Source organism: Eulemur rufifrons, chromosome 29 (assembly GCF_041146395.1).
Source record: "Eulemur rufifrons isolate Redbay chromosome 29, OSU_ERuf_1, whole genome shotgun sequence".
Classification (NCBI taxonomy): Eukaryota; Metazoa; Chordata; class Mammalia; order Primates; family Lemuridae; genus Eulemur; species Eulemur rufifrons.
Genome location: NC_091011.1, coordinates 1,787,965 through 1,807,221, shown reverse-complemented (window position 1 = coordinate 1,807,221; position 19,257 = coordinate 1,787,965). Strand labels below are relative to the sequence as shown.

The 19,257-nt window shown below is 46.4% G+C and overlaps 1 protein-coding gene across 1 annotated transcript in view; it reads right to left on the bottom strand.

Moving 5' to 3' along the window:
• VOPP1 (VOPP1 WW domain binding protein) overlaps window positions 1–12,410 on the bottom strand; it is a 94,103-nt gene extending 81,693 nt beyond the window's left edge. The window contains exon 1 of the mRNA XM_069461481.1: window positions 12,255–12,410. Within this exon, the coding sequence (XP_069317582.1) occupies window positions 12,255–12,308 (54 nt within the window). The 5' untranslated portion in view covers window positions 12,309–12,410. The remainder of the gene's footprint in view (window positions 1–12,254) is intronic.
• Window positions 12,411–19,257: the final 6,847 nt, after the last annotated feature.

Below are 19,257 nucleotides of genomic sequence, written 5' to 3'. Positions count from 1 at the left end.
AACTCAGCCACTGTAACAATGACTCCCTAGAACTCTTCCTCCTTGACAGCTTGCTGCGTCTGCCGCATCAGTCTCCTCGTCGCTGGCTGCCTAGTCCTCTGCTCCTGCACCACTGCGAGGCCACAGGACTCAGCCTCAACCACGGCTGCTCTGAGACGCACATACACACCTTACCAGCACCCCTCCTAGCACCCCTCCCACCACAGCTCTCAGACCTTCACCACCACTGGGAGGCCTGGGTGCTTCCCAGCTCTCCTCCACGGCTCACCCTAACGAAGAGGTACAAGCATCCCACCAGTGTTGCCCCAAGCTCTTATCTGCACCTTCCCTCTTACCCCCGTCCTCACTTCCTCCCTCAAACCCCCTCCTCTTTCCTGAAGCTACCCTCTGCGTGTGAGTTCCTGATCCCATCCCCTCTGCATCTGCCAAAATCTTCTGAAACAGGCAGGTCCTCCAGGGACTTAAGGTCTACAGAACTCACAGCTAACAAATAGGCAATTAAAATATCTGAGCTCAGAGCACCTAGGAGTGGCTTGTCCAGGTCAGGCACCTAACTCATACCTGAGGGAACAATGGGCGGGGGCAGGTGGAGAAAGTGTGGTGTCTTCAGGGACCTGTGCATAGCAACCAGTTTAGTCTGGCTGGGCAGGGTGAAGACTTGCAGCCCTCAGCATCAGAAGCAATGCGCAGCTGTTATAAAGCAAAGACGGCCCGGGCCCCATGCAGGTGATTGGTAACAGCTGCCCATTCTCATTCCAACATGCACCCAAAGCTGAGGATGGCAGGGAAGTCTCTGGCGGTACCAGAAACTTTCTAATGGGCACTCCATATGGCTAAAGGACTCAATTTCCAAACTTTCGACTCCCATGGGTCCTCTTTCCTAAGACTGACCTGCCTGAGGACACAGGCGGTGGTCAAGATGTTGCTCAAGTGGCAGTGCTAGTTCCCCTTCCACAATCACCCTTCACACCCTTGACAAAGACAGGCACACCTCCCTCCAGTTTCTAATCTTGCTGGGATGTGCTGGTCTAGAACTGAAAACTATCCAAGGTACCAGCCTAAGGCCACTGCAAATACTGGTGTCGACACTGCTAAAGGGAAATTATTTTGACATTTGTCAAAACAGTAAGGAAGATTTTATTCAAAACTATTGCAATAGGGGAGAGAGAGAGACTGAGTTAACTCCGAGTACAAGAAGGACAAGTGGGGACTTACAGCCAAGGAGCAGAGTGAGGGCGTCAGTGAATGGAAAATGACGAAGAGGAGTTGTCCGGGTAAGGGCGGATTCTTGCTGTAGACAGCCCAAGGTGATCAGATATCAAGGGTGGAGGATGTCATAGCAGGGCCCTTGCTAAAACCCAGCTCAGCGAGGACAGACACAGAAGGCCAAGGTGCAGGCCTAAGAGGGCTCGGAGGATGTCAACTAAAGCCAGGTGAGGGAGGGCTTCTTTGTCACACATATCTTGCATCTCAGGTGTTTTCAAATTCTTTGCTTTCCGTTAAATTGAAAGCTAACTTAATCATAGATCAGGATGCTAGTTGGGCACATTACTCACAAGTTTAACATGAAACTTTTTCTATGTCCATCAGTAATACATGCCCTAATTGAAAAACTCCCCATCTATCTCACTCAGAAATTTATTTCCAGTAAATTTTACTGTTTATGTTTAGTAATATTCAATTTGTAACACATTTATAGTTTCAACTATACAATAACTACAATGCTAAATCCATCTGTCAGTCATTTTTTAATCTAAGAGGTGTATCTAAGGAAATGTTTTAAAATTAATTCAGATGCATATTGTTACCAAAAACTGACAGAGCAAAAACAGGTTTTCAAGCATAAATATATATTTTTCTTTTCTTTTTTTTTTTTTTTTGAGACAGAGTCTCGCTTGAGTGCCTTGGTGTCAGCCTAGCTCACAGCAACCTCAAACTCCTGGGCTCACACCATGCCTGGCTAATTTTTCCATATATATATTTTTTAGCTGTCCATATAATTTCTTTCTATTTTTAGTAGAGACAGGGTCTCACTCTTGCTCAGGCTGGTCTCAAACTCCTGAGCTCAAACAATCCGCCCGCCTCGGCCTCCCAGAGTGCTAGGATTACAGGCGTGAGCCACTGCACCTGGCCTATATTTCATTAGAATAAAATTCTTTGGGGAAAGTAGAAGTTCAAAGAGAAAACGGAATGCTATAATTGCGATTGTTAGAGAAGACTGCATAATTTTAAAGGAATGATAATCAGCATCAAATTGCTAATGGTATTTAGATTCCACAGAATACATTAAAAGAGAGATATTGTAGTTTAATTTTAAACAATTCTTAGAATACACGAAAGTCAAATCTATTGTAACTATTTTAAATTTATGATAAAAAAGATTATATAGGTTGATTATCCCTTATCCAAGATGCTTGGGACCAGAAGTGTTTCAGATTTCAGATTTTTTTGGATTTTGGAATATTTGCATATATGTACATGTACAATTTAAGGATGGGACCTAAGTCTAAACATGAAATTCATTTATGTTTCATACACACCTTATACACATAGCCTGAAGGTAATTTTCTACAATATTTTAAATAATTGTGTGCATGAAACAAAGTTCTGATGTGAACCATCACATGAGGTCAAGGTGTGGATTTTTCCAAGGTGTGGTGACATGTTGGCTCTCAAAAACTTTTGGATTTTGAAGCATTTGGGATTTTGGATTTTCTGATTAAGAAGGTTCAACCTGTATGTTCAACTTAAAAGTACGTTGAGAGGATATATACTTTTTTAAAATTCCTTAAGACAGTACACAAACAAAATTCTGACAACCTCTGAGCTAGAGAAAAAGATTCAAGATAAAACATAAGCAATAAGAACCAAGGAAAGAAAGGAAGATTTCTCAAAAGATTCTAAAGCAAGAGGCAGTGTTTGGAATTTACCTGGAGGGCAGCAAAGAAGGGCAGAGGTTACAGAGATTTTATCCCAGTGAGGCTGAGGCTGTGGAGACCCTGCTCCTCTCTCCCAACACCGGCTGCTTTCTCTCCAACTAAGGGAGAGAGGAACAAGGAGCACAGGTAATCTCACCAGCACCCCCCCCCCCCTCCACACACACACACTCCGTCCCACCCTACTCCCCATAAGGGTTAGGGTCTGGCCTCACCTCTTCAGAATGTCACATTTTGACTCTTGATGATACTGAAACAAATTACAAAACACTGTTGAGTTAAATAATAAGTGACTGAAAACGAGAGTCACACTCAATTGAAGTTTATTAAGCCAAGATTTCAAGGATGTGCCTGGAAAAAATATAGCCCCCAAAGTATCTGTTGTGGACAGGGCTTGCTGTAGAAGGTCGAGCACTTCATATTTAAAGGAAAAATAGGGGTGCCCAGGAAAAAGGCAGGGTGAAGGAGGTGAGCAGAGTTATGTGTTACTCAGGAAATCTACCTAACATTTCACAAAAGCAGACAGAGGAAATAGTCAATGTTGTCACCTCAGGGTGGGTGGACGAGTGGCCATATCTCTTCCAGGGTTGGCATCTGTGGAGATAAACTTGTAATCAACATTTACGCAGGCCACAGTCCTAAGGTTATAACTGATATGCACTCATGTTATAGGGGCTGTATATCTTGAAGGGGGTTTTTCTAGGGCTGAAGGAAATAAATGTTTTAACTGAAAATACATTTCTTAGTCATATTTTGAGACGGCTGCAGGCAGACAGGAATAATGCTGGGAGGCTGTTTGAGGGCAGGCTGGGATGCCGGGGGTCCCATCTGTAGAGAACTGGTTAAGTGCAGCCAGAACCCGCCCCTTTGATCTGGGACAGGTTTGCAGAGTCTGACACCCTCAGAGGTCTGGACAAAACATTTCTCCCAGGGCTGCTGCTGTGAGGCTGACCTGCCAGCCAGGCTTCCTTGTTCCCTACCACACCCAGTTCACCAAGGAAGAAAAACCCTGCTGAGGCCATTTTCTAAGCCGCTTCATTTCTTAAAAGAAGACCCTTGCACTTCACTGGAGAGAGGATGGCAGTGCTTGTGTGACTCAGTTCTCAGGCATAATGAATTCTGGGGGGTCCTGGGATTTTTATTTTTCCTTTACAACACCAAGACATTGAAGCCAACTGGAGAGCCACAGGGTTTCACTCATCTTTACTCCCAGTTCATCGGAAGTCCTGATGTGACCTAAGGAGCTGCTGCCTTCTGCTCAACCGGGGGGGAGAGGGCCAGTTTGTGCCCTTGTATTGCTTCACCCAGCGCACGGATTAAGAGCCATGGATGCCAGTATTCACAGTCTTCCTTCTCCTTGTTATGGACACTTTTGACCAGGTTTCATCTCAAACCAGTCACAGATAGACTAAAAAAAACAAGCACGCACAATTTTTAAACAGAAGGGTAATCAAAACCCTCTCTCTCTGTAGATGTGCAGGGAACCTGGGCAGAGGGACTTTGTTTGGCAATGATGGACAATATTCACACCCTGTTAATCCAGCCTGTGTCATGAGTTAAATTCCGAGGGCCTCCATCGATGCTGCGGCATTTCTCTTTTTACAGACGAATCAACTGAGTCAGCAACAGCTTAAGTAATGTTCTCAAAGACTCTCAGCCAACACACAGAGTGTCACTCCATAATACATGGTCATGGCACCATCCAAACATGAAACCTACCCCCCAGAAATACTACATGCTGGAAACAAGCAAGTATGTAATTTCAAACCCAATTTATAAGATGGGATCTTTGTTCTGGTCTGAGGACACTGTTCTCTTGTCAAGAACTTTGACGTACACTGCCATGCTTCCCGAAATTTTATTTTTATATATGTATATATATGCGCACACACACACACACACACACACACACCCCCCCATATTTTATTCATTGCCACCCTGTCTTCACTGACCACTTTATCTTTAACCGTGACAAGTGAAGGTCACAGTTTGCCAATTCCCAAATGCAAAAGCCTTCTGGAAGGCTCCTTCTCAACTGCTCCACAGTATCCAGGTACAAATACCTCCCAAATTTAGGTATCTTGCTCCTGAATTCAGACTCTCATTTGTTAGATCTCTTTTCACCAAGGACAAACGCTCCAACCAGCATTTAAAATTAAATTGTGACTTTTAAAAATTAAAGATATCCCTGTTCTCCAAGTCAAAATCTCAGTCACCTGTCTCAATCCAGAAGAGGTCTGCATATCTGACTCCGCTCTGTTCAACATTTCTATTAATCAGTCGGATGAAACCCACCATGGCATGATAACCAAATTTGTTTATCGCACAAAACAATATGGGATACTGGATTTTTAAAAAACAGTATTCAGACAGAAGTTGACAGGCTTAAGAAGTTAAGACAAATGAAGTAAAATGAAACATAATTAGAATCAACGTATAGTCCTCCACTTGTGTTTTAAAAAAATAGCAAACAGCTTCACAACTTTCGTGAGGAGCTGAAGTGCAGCAGCAACGCATGTTGTTAGCAAGATTTGCAAGATTTACGTCTCACTACAAACTCAGTGTGAGCCTCCCAGCTGCAGGGGTGGCGTCATAATCTCATCCACTTATGATGAGGTCCAAACAAAAGCTGTGACAGTGCCAAACCACACCTATAGAACAAAGCATCAAAGGCCAAAACATTTTCTTGAATATATTTTGTGTAATATTTTATTTGTGTACACTGTTGTTGATGAAATATTTAACTAGTGCATGATATTTTAAATGTTAAGGTGTAACATATATTAAATAAAGCTAACTATTTTTTTGGAAGGAAAAAAAACCCCAGAGCATCCTCACTTGTTCCAGTAAGTGCCAATCGGGAAGAGCTGGAGGGGAGCCCAAGGTCTCGTGACAAGAGTACTCACCACTGCACTCATTCCTTCTAGAACAGTTCACCAACCCCACAGCCCACTCAACACTGGCTGCCCCAAACCAATCTCTGATCACAGGACCACAGGAGAGTATTCGCGAGCACCACACCAGCACACAGCAAACTGGCCTCATATCCCACAGAGACACAGCAGCTCGAGATACCAACGAAAGTGACAGACAAAAGACTTGGCAGTCAAGCCATTTAATAATCACCCAAAAGGTGCCCAAAGGAGAATGATATGAATGAAAACGACTAAAAAGGACTAAGAGAAGCTGGAGGTGGGGGTGGGGGTTTACTGACTAGAGTAAATGATTCTGAAAGAAAAACAAACTGTGATCATGCCACTAAAGTGTGAAGTCAAGTAAAAACCATCCTCTCTGAAAAGATGGCACTGCTAGTCAATCATCTAACACAAACACACTGCTGCACACAAAGGTGTGCTGGCCCCAGCTCGGCTTCTTTCTTGACCGCCTGGGGGCTTACCTTGCTTTTTTTTAAGAGTTGTTTTGCGGAACTGGAAAATACTGAACAAACAGAAAAGGGGGCATGTAGCCCCTTCAGCACCTACCAGACCCCATTCCAAGAAGTCAGATAAAACAACGGCCTTCCATTCCCATTTCCGAACAGCAAACTGCTTTTCATAGTAACAACTGCTTTGCTCTTCATAACTCCAATAAAAAGCTAAGCTACTCATCCTCAGGCGGCATTTCTTCTTCCCTTCAAGCCATCCCCTTCCTCCCTTGGAAAGCAAAATGAACTTGCTTTAAAACCTATCTTAATCTTTGAGTCAAGAATTCTTTCTCAGCCCACGGTATGAGCACCCCTAATACTCTATGCATCAGGGAAAATTACACTCTCCTCCACCCCCAAAATGGACTCTCTATTCTAAAATGAGTACTCAGGATGCAATTAACTTAATTTTACAATTTGAGCTCTGTTTTTCAAAACAAAGTCCCAATCAAACTTTTTCCCCACTATTAACTATGAAATGTTAATCCCTGGTTCACATGGATTCACTCTAAGTGGCCTTTTTCTAGAAGCCACCATTTCCAGACCATGAGAGTTCTTGTTCGCTTTCTAGCTCAGCAGAATTTTCAAACTGCGGCTATGAGGATGGTGAGGTGATTCGAAACCACATCTCGGGAGAACAACAGAAGGAAACAGAACCTGGAGCAGAACACCCTTGCCGGAGACCACGCAGCTCTGTCCACAGGCTGAGAAGCAGAACTGGGCCAGGTGGAAACAGTACAGTCATTGCCCTTCAGTTTAACAGAAAACTGACAATCGAAGTTGTCCAAAGCCTTGATGCTTTGTCTTGAGAGACATGAGTTTCTGTCACTAGAGGTGCTGAAACATCGGTTAGCTCCAAGTCCAGGAGCACCTAGCACAGGTGCCTCCCCCTCAGAGCCCACAGCTAATCAAATGCCTACTCCCCCCCACTAATGTAGTCTCACTCAGGCCCTTCCCCCCATTATCCATTGATCTATTTACTCAAATATTTACTGAGTCCCACTCAGGGCCAGGCGCCGTTCTAGGAGCTGAGGATATTTCAGTTAATAAAACAGAGCAGAATCTTTGCCCCTAAAGTCCTTACATGGTGGAAAGTCAATTCCACCATATTCTGAAGATAACAGGTAGAGGCAGAGGAGGGTACTGGTCAGAGTAAGGTAGACTAGGAAGGGAATGGGGATGGAATTTTAAACAGGGTGGTCAAGACAGGCCTCGCTGAGAGGCTGACATCTGAGGGGCTTCATCAACAGGACAGGATAGGTGAGTTCTAGGAAAATTAACTGCACTGGAGGCTAACCAAGGGGCCAGTAGCCTGATCCTATCCTTGCCATGTGTTTCTGAGGTCACTTTCCTTGCAGTTAGCCTTTAAGGCTGTGCGTAAGCAAAAGAGAAAAGCAAAGGCCAAGGACAGCCCCTGGTCTGGGGCCTGCTCAGACACCTGGACCCAGGCCTTCCCCACATCAGAGAAGAGTCCTTGCTCCCAGCATCATTTATCACTGCCACTTCTCACGCATGGGAACCCGGCCTCCCATGGAGCTGCCAGAGACAACAGACTCCAGACGGGCTCCATCTTCTTTCAAATTGCATGTTGCCCAGATTCTAAACACTCTGAAGAGTGGGGGGGGGGGGTTGCAAAGGTTTATTTCAGAAAATTGGCAGCCAGGGACTGTCACACCTGTTGGAATTCCAGGGCACGAAAAATCATTTGGCAAAAGATAAAAAACACTCTTAAACGTAACTTGGTTCTAATTTTGAGAATCCTGGGCATCAAAACATACAGGACTTCAGAAAACACTCAGTAATCCTTTTACTTTCCCTAGTTTCAAAAGATAGTATTTACTTTCCAACCGTCTCTCTCTGAGAGATGACCTCTCCTTTTTCCAGTCAAAGTAGAGCTGTTCTTTTGTCGAACAACATTGAACTACAAGTCAACCTGGCTTAAGGGTTTCCAGCTTTTGGTCCCAGGGAAGGATCAGAAAGCTTATGAGGCTGGTCCCTTCAACAAAAATGAGTCCATCCTCAGTGAAGGGAAGCCTCTTCCAGGGAACTGCTTCATATTTTTGAAGAGGCTCCCTGGGGAGTCCTGTTAAGAGGCCATGATTGAAAACGGATGATTACATTAGTGTTTTCTTTTTTTCCCCGTTTGAGTTTCTGTTTTGGAATGTAAGCTTTGCTTTTCCATGTGGACAAGGATCCATCAGTTGCTACTGCCCAAGTTTCTGGAGTCTTCCCTCAGGGATGGAGAGATTTTCTTTGGGAACTGTTGGAGGAAATTAAACAGGCCAGGACGCTGCTAAGCAGCCTGCAATGCACAGAACAGTCTCCCACCACACAGAATTATCTAGCCCGAAATGTCAATAGTGCTGAATTTGAGAAACCCTGCCTTATACAATGTAACCAACCACCCTAAACTTTTAGTGGCTTAAAACAATAGTCATTGTATTACTGCTCAGGAGTCTGTGGGTTGACTGGATTCAGCTGGGGATTCCTCTGCTCCATGTGACATTGGCCAAGGATGCAGTCATCTGGGGTTCTCCTGGAGGGAATGTCTGAGATGGCTCAATGCCTGGTGCCCTGGCTGGAAGGTTGGGCTCAGCTGGGACTCTGGGATAACTTGGCCTCTCTCTGTCTCTCCACGAAGTCTCAGGGCCTTTTGCCCTCCACGTGGCACCTCTATGTGGTCTCCACATCAGGAGTCAGGGCACTGCAGCGTGTGATACCTATTTTGTCAACCAAGTTTTACTAGAACACAGCTGTGCCCCTGTTCATGCAGTGCCTGTGGCTGCTTTCCCACCCCAGGCTCCACAAGCGTATCAGAAAGTGCGGCTGCAGCCAAGTGCACGCCACCGGGACGGCTTCAGCAGAGCTACTAGGAGAAAGCTTAGTACCTTCTTTTCCCGCAAAGGCTGTTTGCAGGACCTCATATAAGCAAGCCAGCCAGCAGGACAAAAGCATAGAACCTTAGAATTTAATCAAACAAAAAGGGCTTTGAAGTTCCCCTAATCTTGGGAACTAGAGCCTGTGGCCACCCTTGAGAATCTGCAACATTTGTGACCCAGGTACTGGGACTTAACCAGCTGGCATGAAGTGACTGGGGCAGGGAAATAAAATCAGGGCCCTCACTGGCTGCTCCTGTCATTCACAGGAAACTCCAAGTTAATAGAAAAGGTCACTCTGGTAATGAGCTTGTAAGATGCCTCCCTGCCTGCTCCTCCCCAAAGCCCGGCCGGCTTCAGGCTGAGCACGCAACCAGGGTTTCTGGGCACAGTCCTGCTAAGGCCTGCTGTCCAGGCACAGGTATTAACAGCGTCAGATTTTTATACTCCAAACTGTCAATAGTTTGTACACTACGTTATACAGTCCTTCTAAGGAAGGGTGACTGAGTTTTTAAAGAGTATTTTGCTGATTTTACCTATGTCACGGGACACACACTTCTCCAGGGACACCACTGCCCTTGGGATAAACAACGTGCAAATCCTCTACATGCCTCCGTGTGTACAGAGACCATGAGGGTCCACACTGGAGCCAGACGGCTGGGGTTTACATCTTCAGCCCTCACACTTCACAGTTGTGAGACATGGGACAAGTTATTCCACAGCTTCCATTTGAAATAAAAAATGAGGATAAACGTAATTGCTAAGAGGATTAACAATATTTGTAAAGTGTCCAGAACACTACCTGGCACAGGGTAAGCATTCTACGAGTGTTTGCTACTAATACATGAAAATACGTGTGCAGTTTTGCGTCTAACAAGAAAGTAAATTTCTATAAAGGGATGGTGAAGCAGGGGAGGAAGCCCTTCTCAAAGCAGTTTTTAGATCCCTCCCTACTCAAGGACCTCTCACTAACATAAAACCCCCATGCGTGATCCCAGATGGTGTCAGACAGACAGGGTACCCGAGGGTGGGACGGACTGGGACAGCCACTGCCACAAGGCCCCCTTCATTCCAGGTGGTGTATGATGAACTATACGGCAAATTTATACTTTTAAACCAGCTCAAGCAGAACGAAGACACAAAGCAAATGTCCCAGGTTGCAGCCGCAGTCAGCAGTGAGAAACTAGAAGTCATCGAACAGCTCCCTCGACTGTTTCTATGCACTCCACTCGAAGGGAACCCTTGGCCTCCTCACAGCCTCTGCAACTGTAAATGCACATTTACGTATGTGACTCGGGACTTCAAAAGCATCAAAGGTATTCTGATAAAATACATTCAGGGCAAACAATTCAAGATGCAAAATCTCAGATATAAATCTCATGCAGCAAAATTCCATGTGATGGATTATAAAAGAATCTCCTTAATTCCTCAGAAAGATATTTCTCCACCACAGATAAAGCGTTTAGGATTATCACCCTGTAGAAGTGGGTTACACCACACCACCCCCCTTGAAAACAAAACTGCCAATCATCCAGCTATTCTACTTCGTGAAAGTATCATCTTAGTCACTGAGGTTTCAGTTTTATGTCACACTTCTTCTTGTAAAGTCGTTTCAGCCTTTCAGACATAACTTGAACGCCTATTAAGATGACAGATAAATTTCTATGCAATAAATCAGCTATTTTGGAAAGAAGTGAGTCCGCAGGCCATTTAGGCTCGGAGCAGGGCACAGTTCCACACAGACTAAAGGCCTGGGACACATGGGTGGCACACACCAGAATGAAGGGAACTCTCGGTAATTTCATCAAGCACCGATTTTTTTTTTTTTTTTTTTTTTTTTTACAGAAAGGATTACAAGTGTAGGCACAGATGCATTCAGGTACACACACATTTGTTTTCATGTAAACAGTGCTCTCTGAGTCACTTCTCCTTGGTTCCCCATGGCAATCGCTGAGAGGATATGATTCCTAAGGTCTTAAAATTCTGAACAAACGGAAAGAATGCAAGTGGAGGAGGCACTCCACAAAAACATTAAATACCAAGCTAGGAGGGTATTTCCAAAAACAGGAAATCTTGGCTATGTCATCAACCTTCTCAAGAGAGCTAAGCCTTTTCCTCCAACATTTTGTAACAATACTCTTGAATAAATGAAGAAAACGAAGTAGTCATTTCCAGCACTAATCTTCAACTACTAACGGAAAAAGTTTGACTTTCCAAAACAGAGAGGACCGAAGAGATGTAAGTTACTCTTTACCCATTGACTTTGACTTCATTAATGCAAAATTCCTTCAAAATAATGAAGCTGAGGAGGGAGCTGAACAAACCCTAACTCAGACCCCACACCCCAGAATTCCACTAGCTCCCATTTTAAAGAACCTGCTTGAGGAAGAAGGAGGCGGCCCCATCAGAGAACGCAACTTCCGCGCCGGGTCCCTCTCCGGGCACACCCCAGCACACCCGCCCCGCAGACTCTCCGTGGGATCTTCTGCCCGCATCTGAAGCCTCTGCGCCTCATTTTCACAGACAGTAATGTTTCCTCCTCGTGCTCGCCTCTGCTGTTTCTCCGGCATTCCCACGACATTTCCAACAGCCGCCCCCGCGCTCGCGTCGGGACCCCGAACAGCCCGGCGCCCAGGACCCCAGCGCGGGCGCCTCGCCAGGGGACTCCGCACCACACCCGCACGCCGGCCCCGCGGCGGGCAGGGTCGCGCAGCGCACAAAGGTCACTCCCCGACGCGGCAGACCGGAGCCGGGAGCGAGAAATGAGCCCTCCAGGAGGGGGGCTGGGGCGGGGTGCGGGGACAGAAGGGGAAGCACACAAAGGAGCCGAGGACGGGCCGCGGGAGCCTCCCCGGCACCGGCGTCCCTACACCTTCCAGCCCGGGACGCACCAGGTCCGCGGGGCTGCGGCTCCCGCCGCTCGGCCGCGCGGGCTCTCCGAGAAGGGCCTCCCCGGCGCCTGGGCACGGCGCCCCGCCCCAGCACCGCGGCGCCACGCCGGCCGCGCCCCGGCCCTACCTCCAGGAGCAGCCCGAGCAGCAGCGCCGCCGCCCTCCCAGCCCGGCGGCTCATGGCTCCTCCGCGTCCTCCCCGGACGCCGGGGCCCAGGCGGCGGACTCCAGCCGGCAGCCGGCGGGCGCAGGGGGCCCCGCGGCGAGCGGGCGGGGAACGGGAACGCGCCGCGCAGCCCCGGCAGCTCCGCCCCCGCCGGCGCGCGCGGCCGACACGCCCTGCCCGGCGCGCGCCCGCGGGCTCCAGGAACCCGGGGCCGGGCCCCACGCGCGGTTGCGGGGCGGGGGCCCGCGAGGCCGGGGTGCGCGCGCCGGGGGCGGGGCAAGGGCTGCCGGGCGCCCCTCCCCGGAGGGAGACCCAGGAAGATTTTGCAAAGGCGGGTCGCCTAGGTGAGGCTTGTTCCGAGGGAGGTGGCTGTGCACAGCCCATCGCTCCGCCCGGCGCCCTGAAGCCGCGCCCTCCTTTGGGTACCCGCGCCCGGCGGGACGGCGCGCCCGCCTGCCCGCGTGTGATTGGAAGGACAGCCAAAGGCGAGGAAGGCCGACCGAAGTAGAAGGCTCCCTCCGCCTCACCCCGCTTAGATGGCGGCACCTTTTATGCCAGCATCCTCCTGCCCCGACCCTCCTTGGGCTTCACCACAATTGCGCCCCCCCCCCGGCCGCCCCAAGTCCACTCTCCCGCGCAGAGAACCGCTGCTGAGTGTGCGGTGTCAGTGCTGACCACCCCACTTCCTCGAAGTCACTATTTTTTCACAGTGCAGCTCAGATCCCACTTCATTCATAGGGTTTTCAACAAGCATTTGTTGAACTTGAGATGGACTGGACCCTGAACTGGAGGCCGAGTGTGTGGAGGTGGACAAGAAAACCGCACCTGGAGTCTAGAGGGAGAGAGAGTCGCTCAGACCACACCGTCCTGCAGGGTGCTGAGTGCAGAGACCAGGAGATGTGAGGATAACAGGAGATAAAGGGCGCTAACTACCTGTAACTGGAAATGGAAGGAGTTGGGTCGTGGAAACAGGTGTCACCTGAGGAAAGGCCCGCTCTCCCAGACTTCAAAGCACACACTCATTTGTTCAACGTAGAACTTGCACCACCGCACTACACCTGTTAGAACCAGAACTTGCCAAGTAAGGCAGAAAGGGTGCCTGTGGCCTTCATTGTCGTGCTAGGGCCCCGTCTGACAAGCCTGCCAAATATCGCTGGACTCTAACTTTGACTCCCTATTTACAATGAGGGCAGTTTACAACTCTTTTTAAGGCAAAAGTTAACTTGTAGAAAACTAAGTTGAAAGCTTGGAAGAGACACAAGCGTTTTCTCCCTATGGCAATGTAAGTGATTTTGTCCTGTAAAAATGCAAATGACCCCGGCTAGGGTTAGAACCATAACCAGTTTTCTATCTAATTTATCAACCACATTCCAAGAGTTTTCTTTTATTTACCCCTTTTTTTAACTGGCTATATATATGTCAGTTGCCTGCATTCTCATTTGAAGCAGCTTTGTCATCCTACTGGTTCCCTCTTTAATGGGTTAAAATGGAACTTTGGCATATGGTCACTATATACTGATATGCAAATTATGTTTCTGTTACATTTTAAACAATACACTAATGCCAAACATAACCTCCCTCCTGCCTCTGTATCTCCACCTAGAAGACTCTTGCTGAGTTCAACTTCCTGTAGTTTGTATAAATTTTTTTCAAAGTGGAAAATTAGAATGTTGCCTACGCTTTCCCCTCAGTCTGATACCTGTCCTGTGTGCTCTCTGTCTGGTCCTGAGTGACCGGTGCCTGTTTGGCACAGTTGGAGAATGGGGGAAGGAGCCACCCGGGCTGCTTCCTTGAGCATAAATTATAAGGACATCAAATATCACTGAAAAAAGTAACAAGATGAAGACAACTGTATTCACTAGAACAGCTCTCAGGGAGAGTATGACTTGGGGTTAGAAGAAATTCTCCGATCAGTTGTTTGGAGCAGAACTGGACACTCCTGGGTCTGCTCAGCTACCCCTAAGGAATGAGGACCCAGAACCTGGGCCATTTATGTTGCCAAAGGAAACAAATAAAAGAGAGACTGCTTGACCTTCTGCTGCCCTGCAAAGCTCCATGGAGTCCCCCTGAATGATGAACATGTGTTCATCCATTCAGCACATGCTTACCTACACCTGCTGTGGGCAAGGCACCATTCTGGGCATTGAGAATACAGCAGAGGACAAAATAAACGAAGCAGTGGCAAAGAAAAGCAGAGTGACTGCCCTCACATAGACTTCAATCTAGAGAGAGGTGACAGAACAGAATAAATAAATAAATGTGTGTATGTCAGATGGTGGCAAGTGCCAAGAGAAAAATAAATTGAGTAAAGCATTTAAGAGTTATGGCTGAGTGTTATTACAAACAGAAGGGTCAGGTCAAGCCCCTAAGGCAAATTTCCAGGAGCAGAGACCCAGAGGTAGGAAAGGGCCTAACCAGACTCAACTTAAAAGCTATGAGGCTGGGCAGCCGGAGCCGGGGGGACTTCCCAGACAGGATAGTGGGGCTGGAGCCCTGTGCTCCCCTATAGGTTGTGGGACCTGAATTTAAAGAGGAAACGAGGGCCCAGACTCGTCGTCTATTGTAAGGATTTTGGATTTAGTTCCGAAAGAAATGGGATGTCATTTGAGGATTTTGAGCTGAAAAGTAACATAATTTCGCCTGAGCTTTAAAAGGATCACCCCGAGTGCAATGTAGAAAACAGGCTAGGGCAGGGGTGGGCAGGGCTGAGAGGAGGGCAGAGAATGGAAGTGCAAGGAGGGGACGGATGGGTGCAGTCCTCACATTCCCTGGTCTCTGCACTCAGCACTCTGTGTCATGGTTGTTTAAGTGACTAGCTTTCCATCTGGTCTCCAGGCAAGGGTTGAGGTGGAGGCTCCTATCTAAAGGCTGACTTTAATGATGAGTATGGGAAACTAACATGTAGCTGTTCTGATTTTTTTAAAAATTAGAAAAACCTTGAGTGTGTTATCCCGCCCAACACATCTGCAGGATGTTGCCCAAAGGTTAGCAGGAATCAGATTTCAGGAATCCTGTTCTAGAAGAACTGCAAGAAAGGCCTGACCCATTCAGGTAAACAAAGTTACAAGCTCAGAAGAGCTTATAAAAGAAAGTAATGTGGGTCTGGACAGGCTTGTTGAGGGTTATCTTAACTTCGTTCTTAAAAGTGGGGGAGGGGAGGGAAGGGAGGAGTGAAAGGAACCAGGCAGGCCTTATTTCTAATTTCAACAGACACAGAAGCCTCAGAACTTCCCCTATCTGACTCAAAGAAGCAACTTCTGGGAAATGAGGCTGCCGTAAATTCTCACTTTGGGCAGGTCTATTCCCAGGAAGAAAACCGAGAATAAACCCATCATAAATCTCCTCTCTGGATGCAGTTTCACAGTCAGGAAGACGAGGGGAAAGACCAGTACCGCTTGCATAAACATACATTATCACAAACTTTCTTATCTTCCTTTTTTCCCTCCTGAAACCCCACTTAGTTGTCTTTCCTAAAGAAACCTATGTGTTTTTCTTATAGAACAAATTTCTCCCCCTTCCTTTTCTACTAAGTTAGGTATACTGTGTAAGCCTCTAATCTTAACCATTTAGTGAGCTAAATTCTTCCTGTTAATCTTTCTTTTGCCATTATGCCTACTTATTATGCCTTTTCTCTTTAATTTTTTAATTAAAACAACAGAATTTATTAAATGCTAGGGGCAGAAGAGGAAATTTTCAGTAATAAGTTTTATACTATACTGTAAGTACCCTTTGAATATGATATAGAATTAAATCATTCAGCAACTCTGGAAAGTAAATATTACGCCTTTTTCACACATTAGTCACTCACCATTCAGAGACAAAAAGTAACCTTCCCAAACCTGTCACCTAGTAGGTGGAGCAGCTACACTGAGCTTCATCTGGCTCCAAAGCCCATACACCCTCTCTACGCTGATGGAGAAGTTCCCTCGAGAGCAGTAATCTGGGGAAAGCATTTCCAAACTCATGAAGTCTTAGGTAAGTTCACTGTAATACTGAAGCATCGAGACTTTGGTAATGCCTCATTTCATCATGTGGGCATGATTTTATGTCTCCTCCATTCAAAGGACAATTACAGCCATACTTTTCTTTGGCTTTGTTTGCTACCAGGGAGCTTAAAAGTTACTCTCAAGTAATAATGAGAAACCAGGGTGTTCATTAGGACTTTCTCTGAGCTTCATGAGTGAATGTCCTTGGATTCATGTTTGGCACCAAAGACCTCAGATATGTTTTCTAATGACCAGAGAAGCTGGTATCTCTGCACCAGACAAGAACATCTCCACTTCTTGCGAGTGCTCCCCCTTCATTTCACTTGGAGTCAGAGTAGCAGCCTCTTGTACCCGTGGCCAGCAGCCACACACAGGGTGTGGCATGTCCAGTTCAGTCAGACGAGGTCTTCCAAGGTGCTTTAAAGGACAAACAACATGACCATTCAGTGGTCATGTGCCTCTATCTATTTCACAGTTGGAATCTAACACGGCATTGACATATTTGTTTCTTGTAACCTCTATTCCTTCTCCTGCCTAAAAACTAAGCTGTGATCACTTAGGTGCATGTGTACATCAGATTCATTTTTGTATCCCTGCAACCTGGCACAATGACAAGAGTTGAACAGATATTAAAGGAAGAAAGAGTTCATGACAGAAGTGCAAGAAAGAAAGGGAGTTAGGAGTATGGAGTTTTAGAAATGTGAGTTTTAAAGTTCTGCTAAATTCCCTCCTAAGATATCTCTTTGCTAAATTTTACAATCTTAGTGAAATTTCTATATTATTACTTTGACCCAGGGATTAAAATGTTGGGAAAGATTTTGTTGTCAGAGCTTTAGAAACAGTTTAGCAAATAAAAGCCACATTAATAATCCAATAACAATTATACTATTAAAATTGGGCCAAAGCCTAAGCATAGCCTCTGTCCTCCCATTGTCCTCTAGTGTCCCCCTGGCCACTCTTCAAAGTCCAGGGCTGCATTAAGGGTCACTGGATGAGCTGTGTACATTTGATCCAGTGTTTCTTGGTTGTTTGCCTTGATTTCATAGTTTCTGATTAATATCTACTATGTCACTTTAGTTCCTTAATGCAATTTTTCACCTTTATCTGTCTGCCACAGATAACTCAGAAAAAATCACTATGCTGTATAGCCACTGATTCTTTTTCTTTTTTTTCTACTCAAGCAAACTCTCCTGATTAAGGTCATATCATTTCAGGACATTGTCTGTCTCTTAAGAGCAAGGAGAGGAGACAAGTGATAAACAATAACTCTGTGAGGACCCAGCCCACCTTTCCCCTTGCCTACCATGTTCCCATGTTATCTGGAACACATCAGGGAGAGCCAGCACACGGTCCTCACGGTCCAGGCACGAACCACTGTCTTAACCAGGAAGCAGCCCAGTGTAGGACAATAGGGAGGGGTGGGTACTGTGACCCACCCCTTAGGTGTCTCACCAAAGGCCCATTTAATTATTTTCAGGACACTGGCCCAAGAGAATATGTTTATAATTGCTATGGACTGCATCCACTTCTTGGCCTTTGGGTCTGAACTCTAGAGCCTGGTCTAAATACAATTCCGTATCTGAAAGGATATCTGGAATGTCTTCTTACCAAATTCCCACTACCTGTCCCAATTCTCAACCCTCATAAGGTGCAGTTCAAGTCTTCCCTTTATCCACCTACTTCAGCCTGGCTTGCCCGGCCCAGTAGGCACTCAATTATTGTTGACTGAACAATTGAAAGAATTTCAGGTTCTCTTCTGTCAGAGCAGGTGCAACATTAGCTTTGCCCTTAATTGCAGATGTTTCTCTAGTTCAGCATTTCTGAATCTTAAGCACTACATGAACCCTTAAAAAAAAAAAAAGGGTTTCTTCTTCTTCACCTCCAAAATCTCTACAGGGGTTATGACAGAGTCGCGGGTACCCCACAATATCAATTCTCCATTTCTTTCATTCAAATAGAACCCCTGCTTTTAGAATATTACCTTTTTCAGTCCCCCTTGTACTGGGTGTTCGCAGGTAACACACTGTATTAGTTTCCTCAGGCTACTATAGCAAAGTACCACAGACTTGGTGCTTAAACAGAAAAAAAACTGTATTTCCTCATAGTTCAAGGAGCTGGAAGTCCACACCAATGTGCTGGCAGGGCTGGGTTCCTCTGCAGCCTCTTTCCTTGGCCTGCAGGTGGCTGTCCTCTTGCTGCCTCTTCACATCGTCATCCCTCTGTGCACGCATGGCCCCAATGTCTGTGTGCCCAAATTTCCTCTTCTCATAGGAACACCAGTCAGATTGGATTTGGTCCAATGCTAACAACCTCATTTTAACTTAATCACCTGTTTAAGGGCCCAGCTCTAAATACCATCACATTCTAAAGTACTGGGGCTTAGGATTTTAATATGTGAATTTGGGGGGGGGACAATTCATCCTGTAATAGTATACCCACTGGCCCCCTAAAATTCATGTCCTTCTCACATGCAAAATACATTCACCCCATGCCGATAGCCCACAAGTCTTAACCTATTTCAGCATCTACTCTAAGTTCCAAATCTCATCTAAATACCGTGTAAATCAAGGGTGGCCAAGGTACTTTACATCCTGAGGCAAAATTTCTCTCTAGCTGGGAACCTGTAAAACGGAGGCGAGTTATCTGTTTCCAAAAATACGATGGTGGGATAGGCATAGAACAGACATTCCCATTCCCCAAAAGAAGAAATCAGAAAGAAGGGAATCGTGGATCTCAAACAAGTCCGAATCCTAGTGGGGAAAAGTCCATTAGATTTTAAGGCTCAAAATAATCATTTTTGCCTCAATGCTTGGCCCTCTGGGTTCACCAGGGTGGTGACCCCACCTTCCACGCCCACTGGGGGCAGGGTCACTCCTAAGACCCTGGGTGGTGGCAGCTTAGCCCAGTGAAACAGAGGAGGTGGCCGTGCACTCTGAAACCAAAGAGGAGACAGTCCCACCTCATTCTTGCCTCTTCTT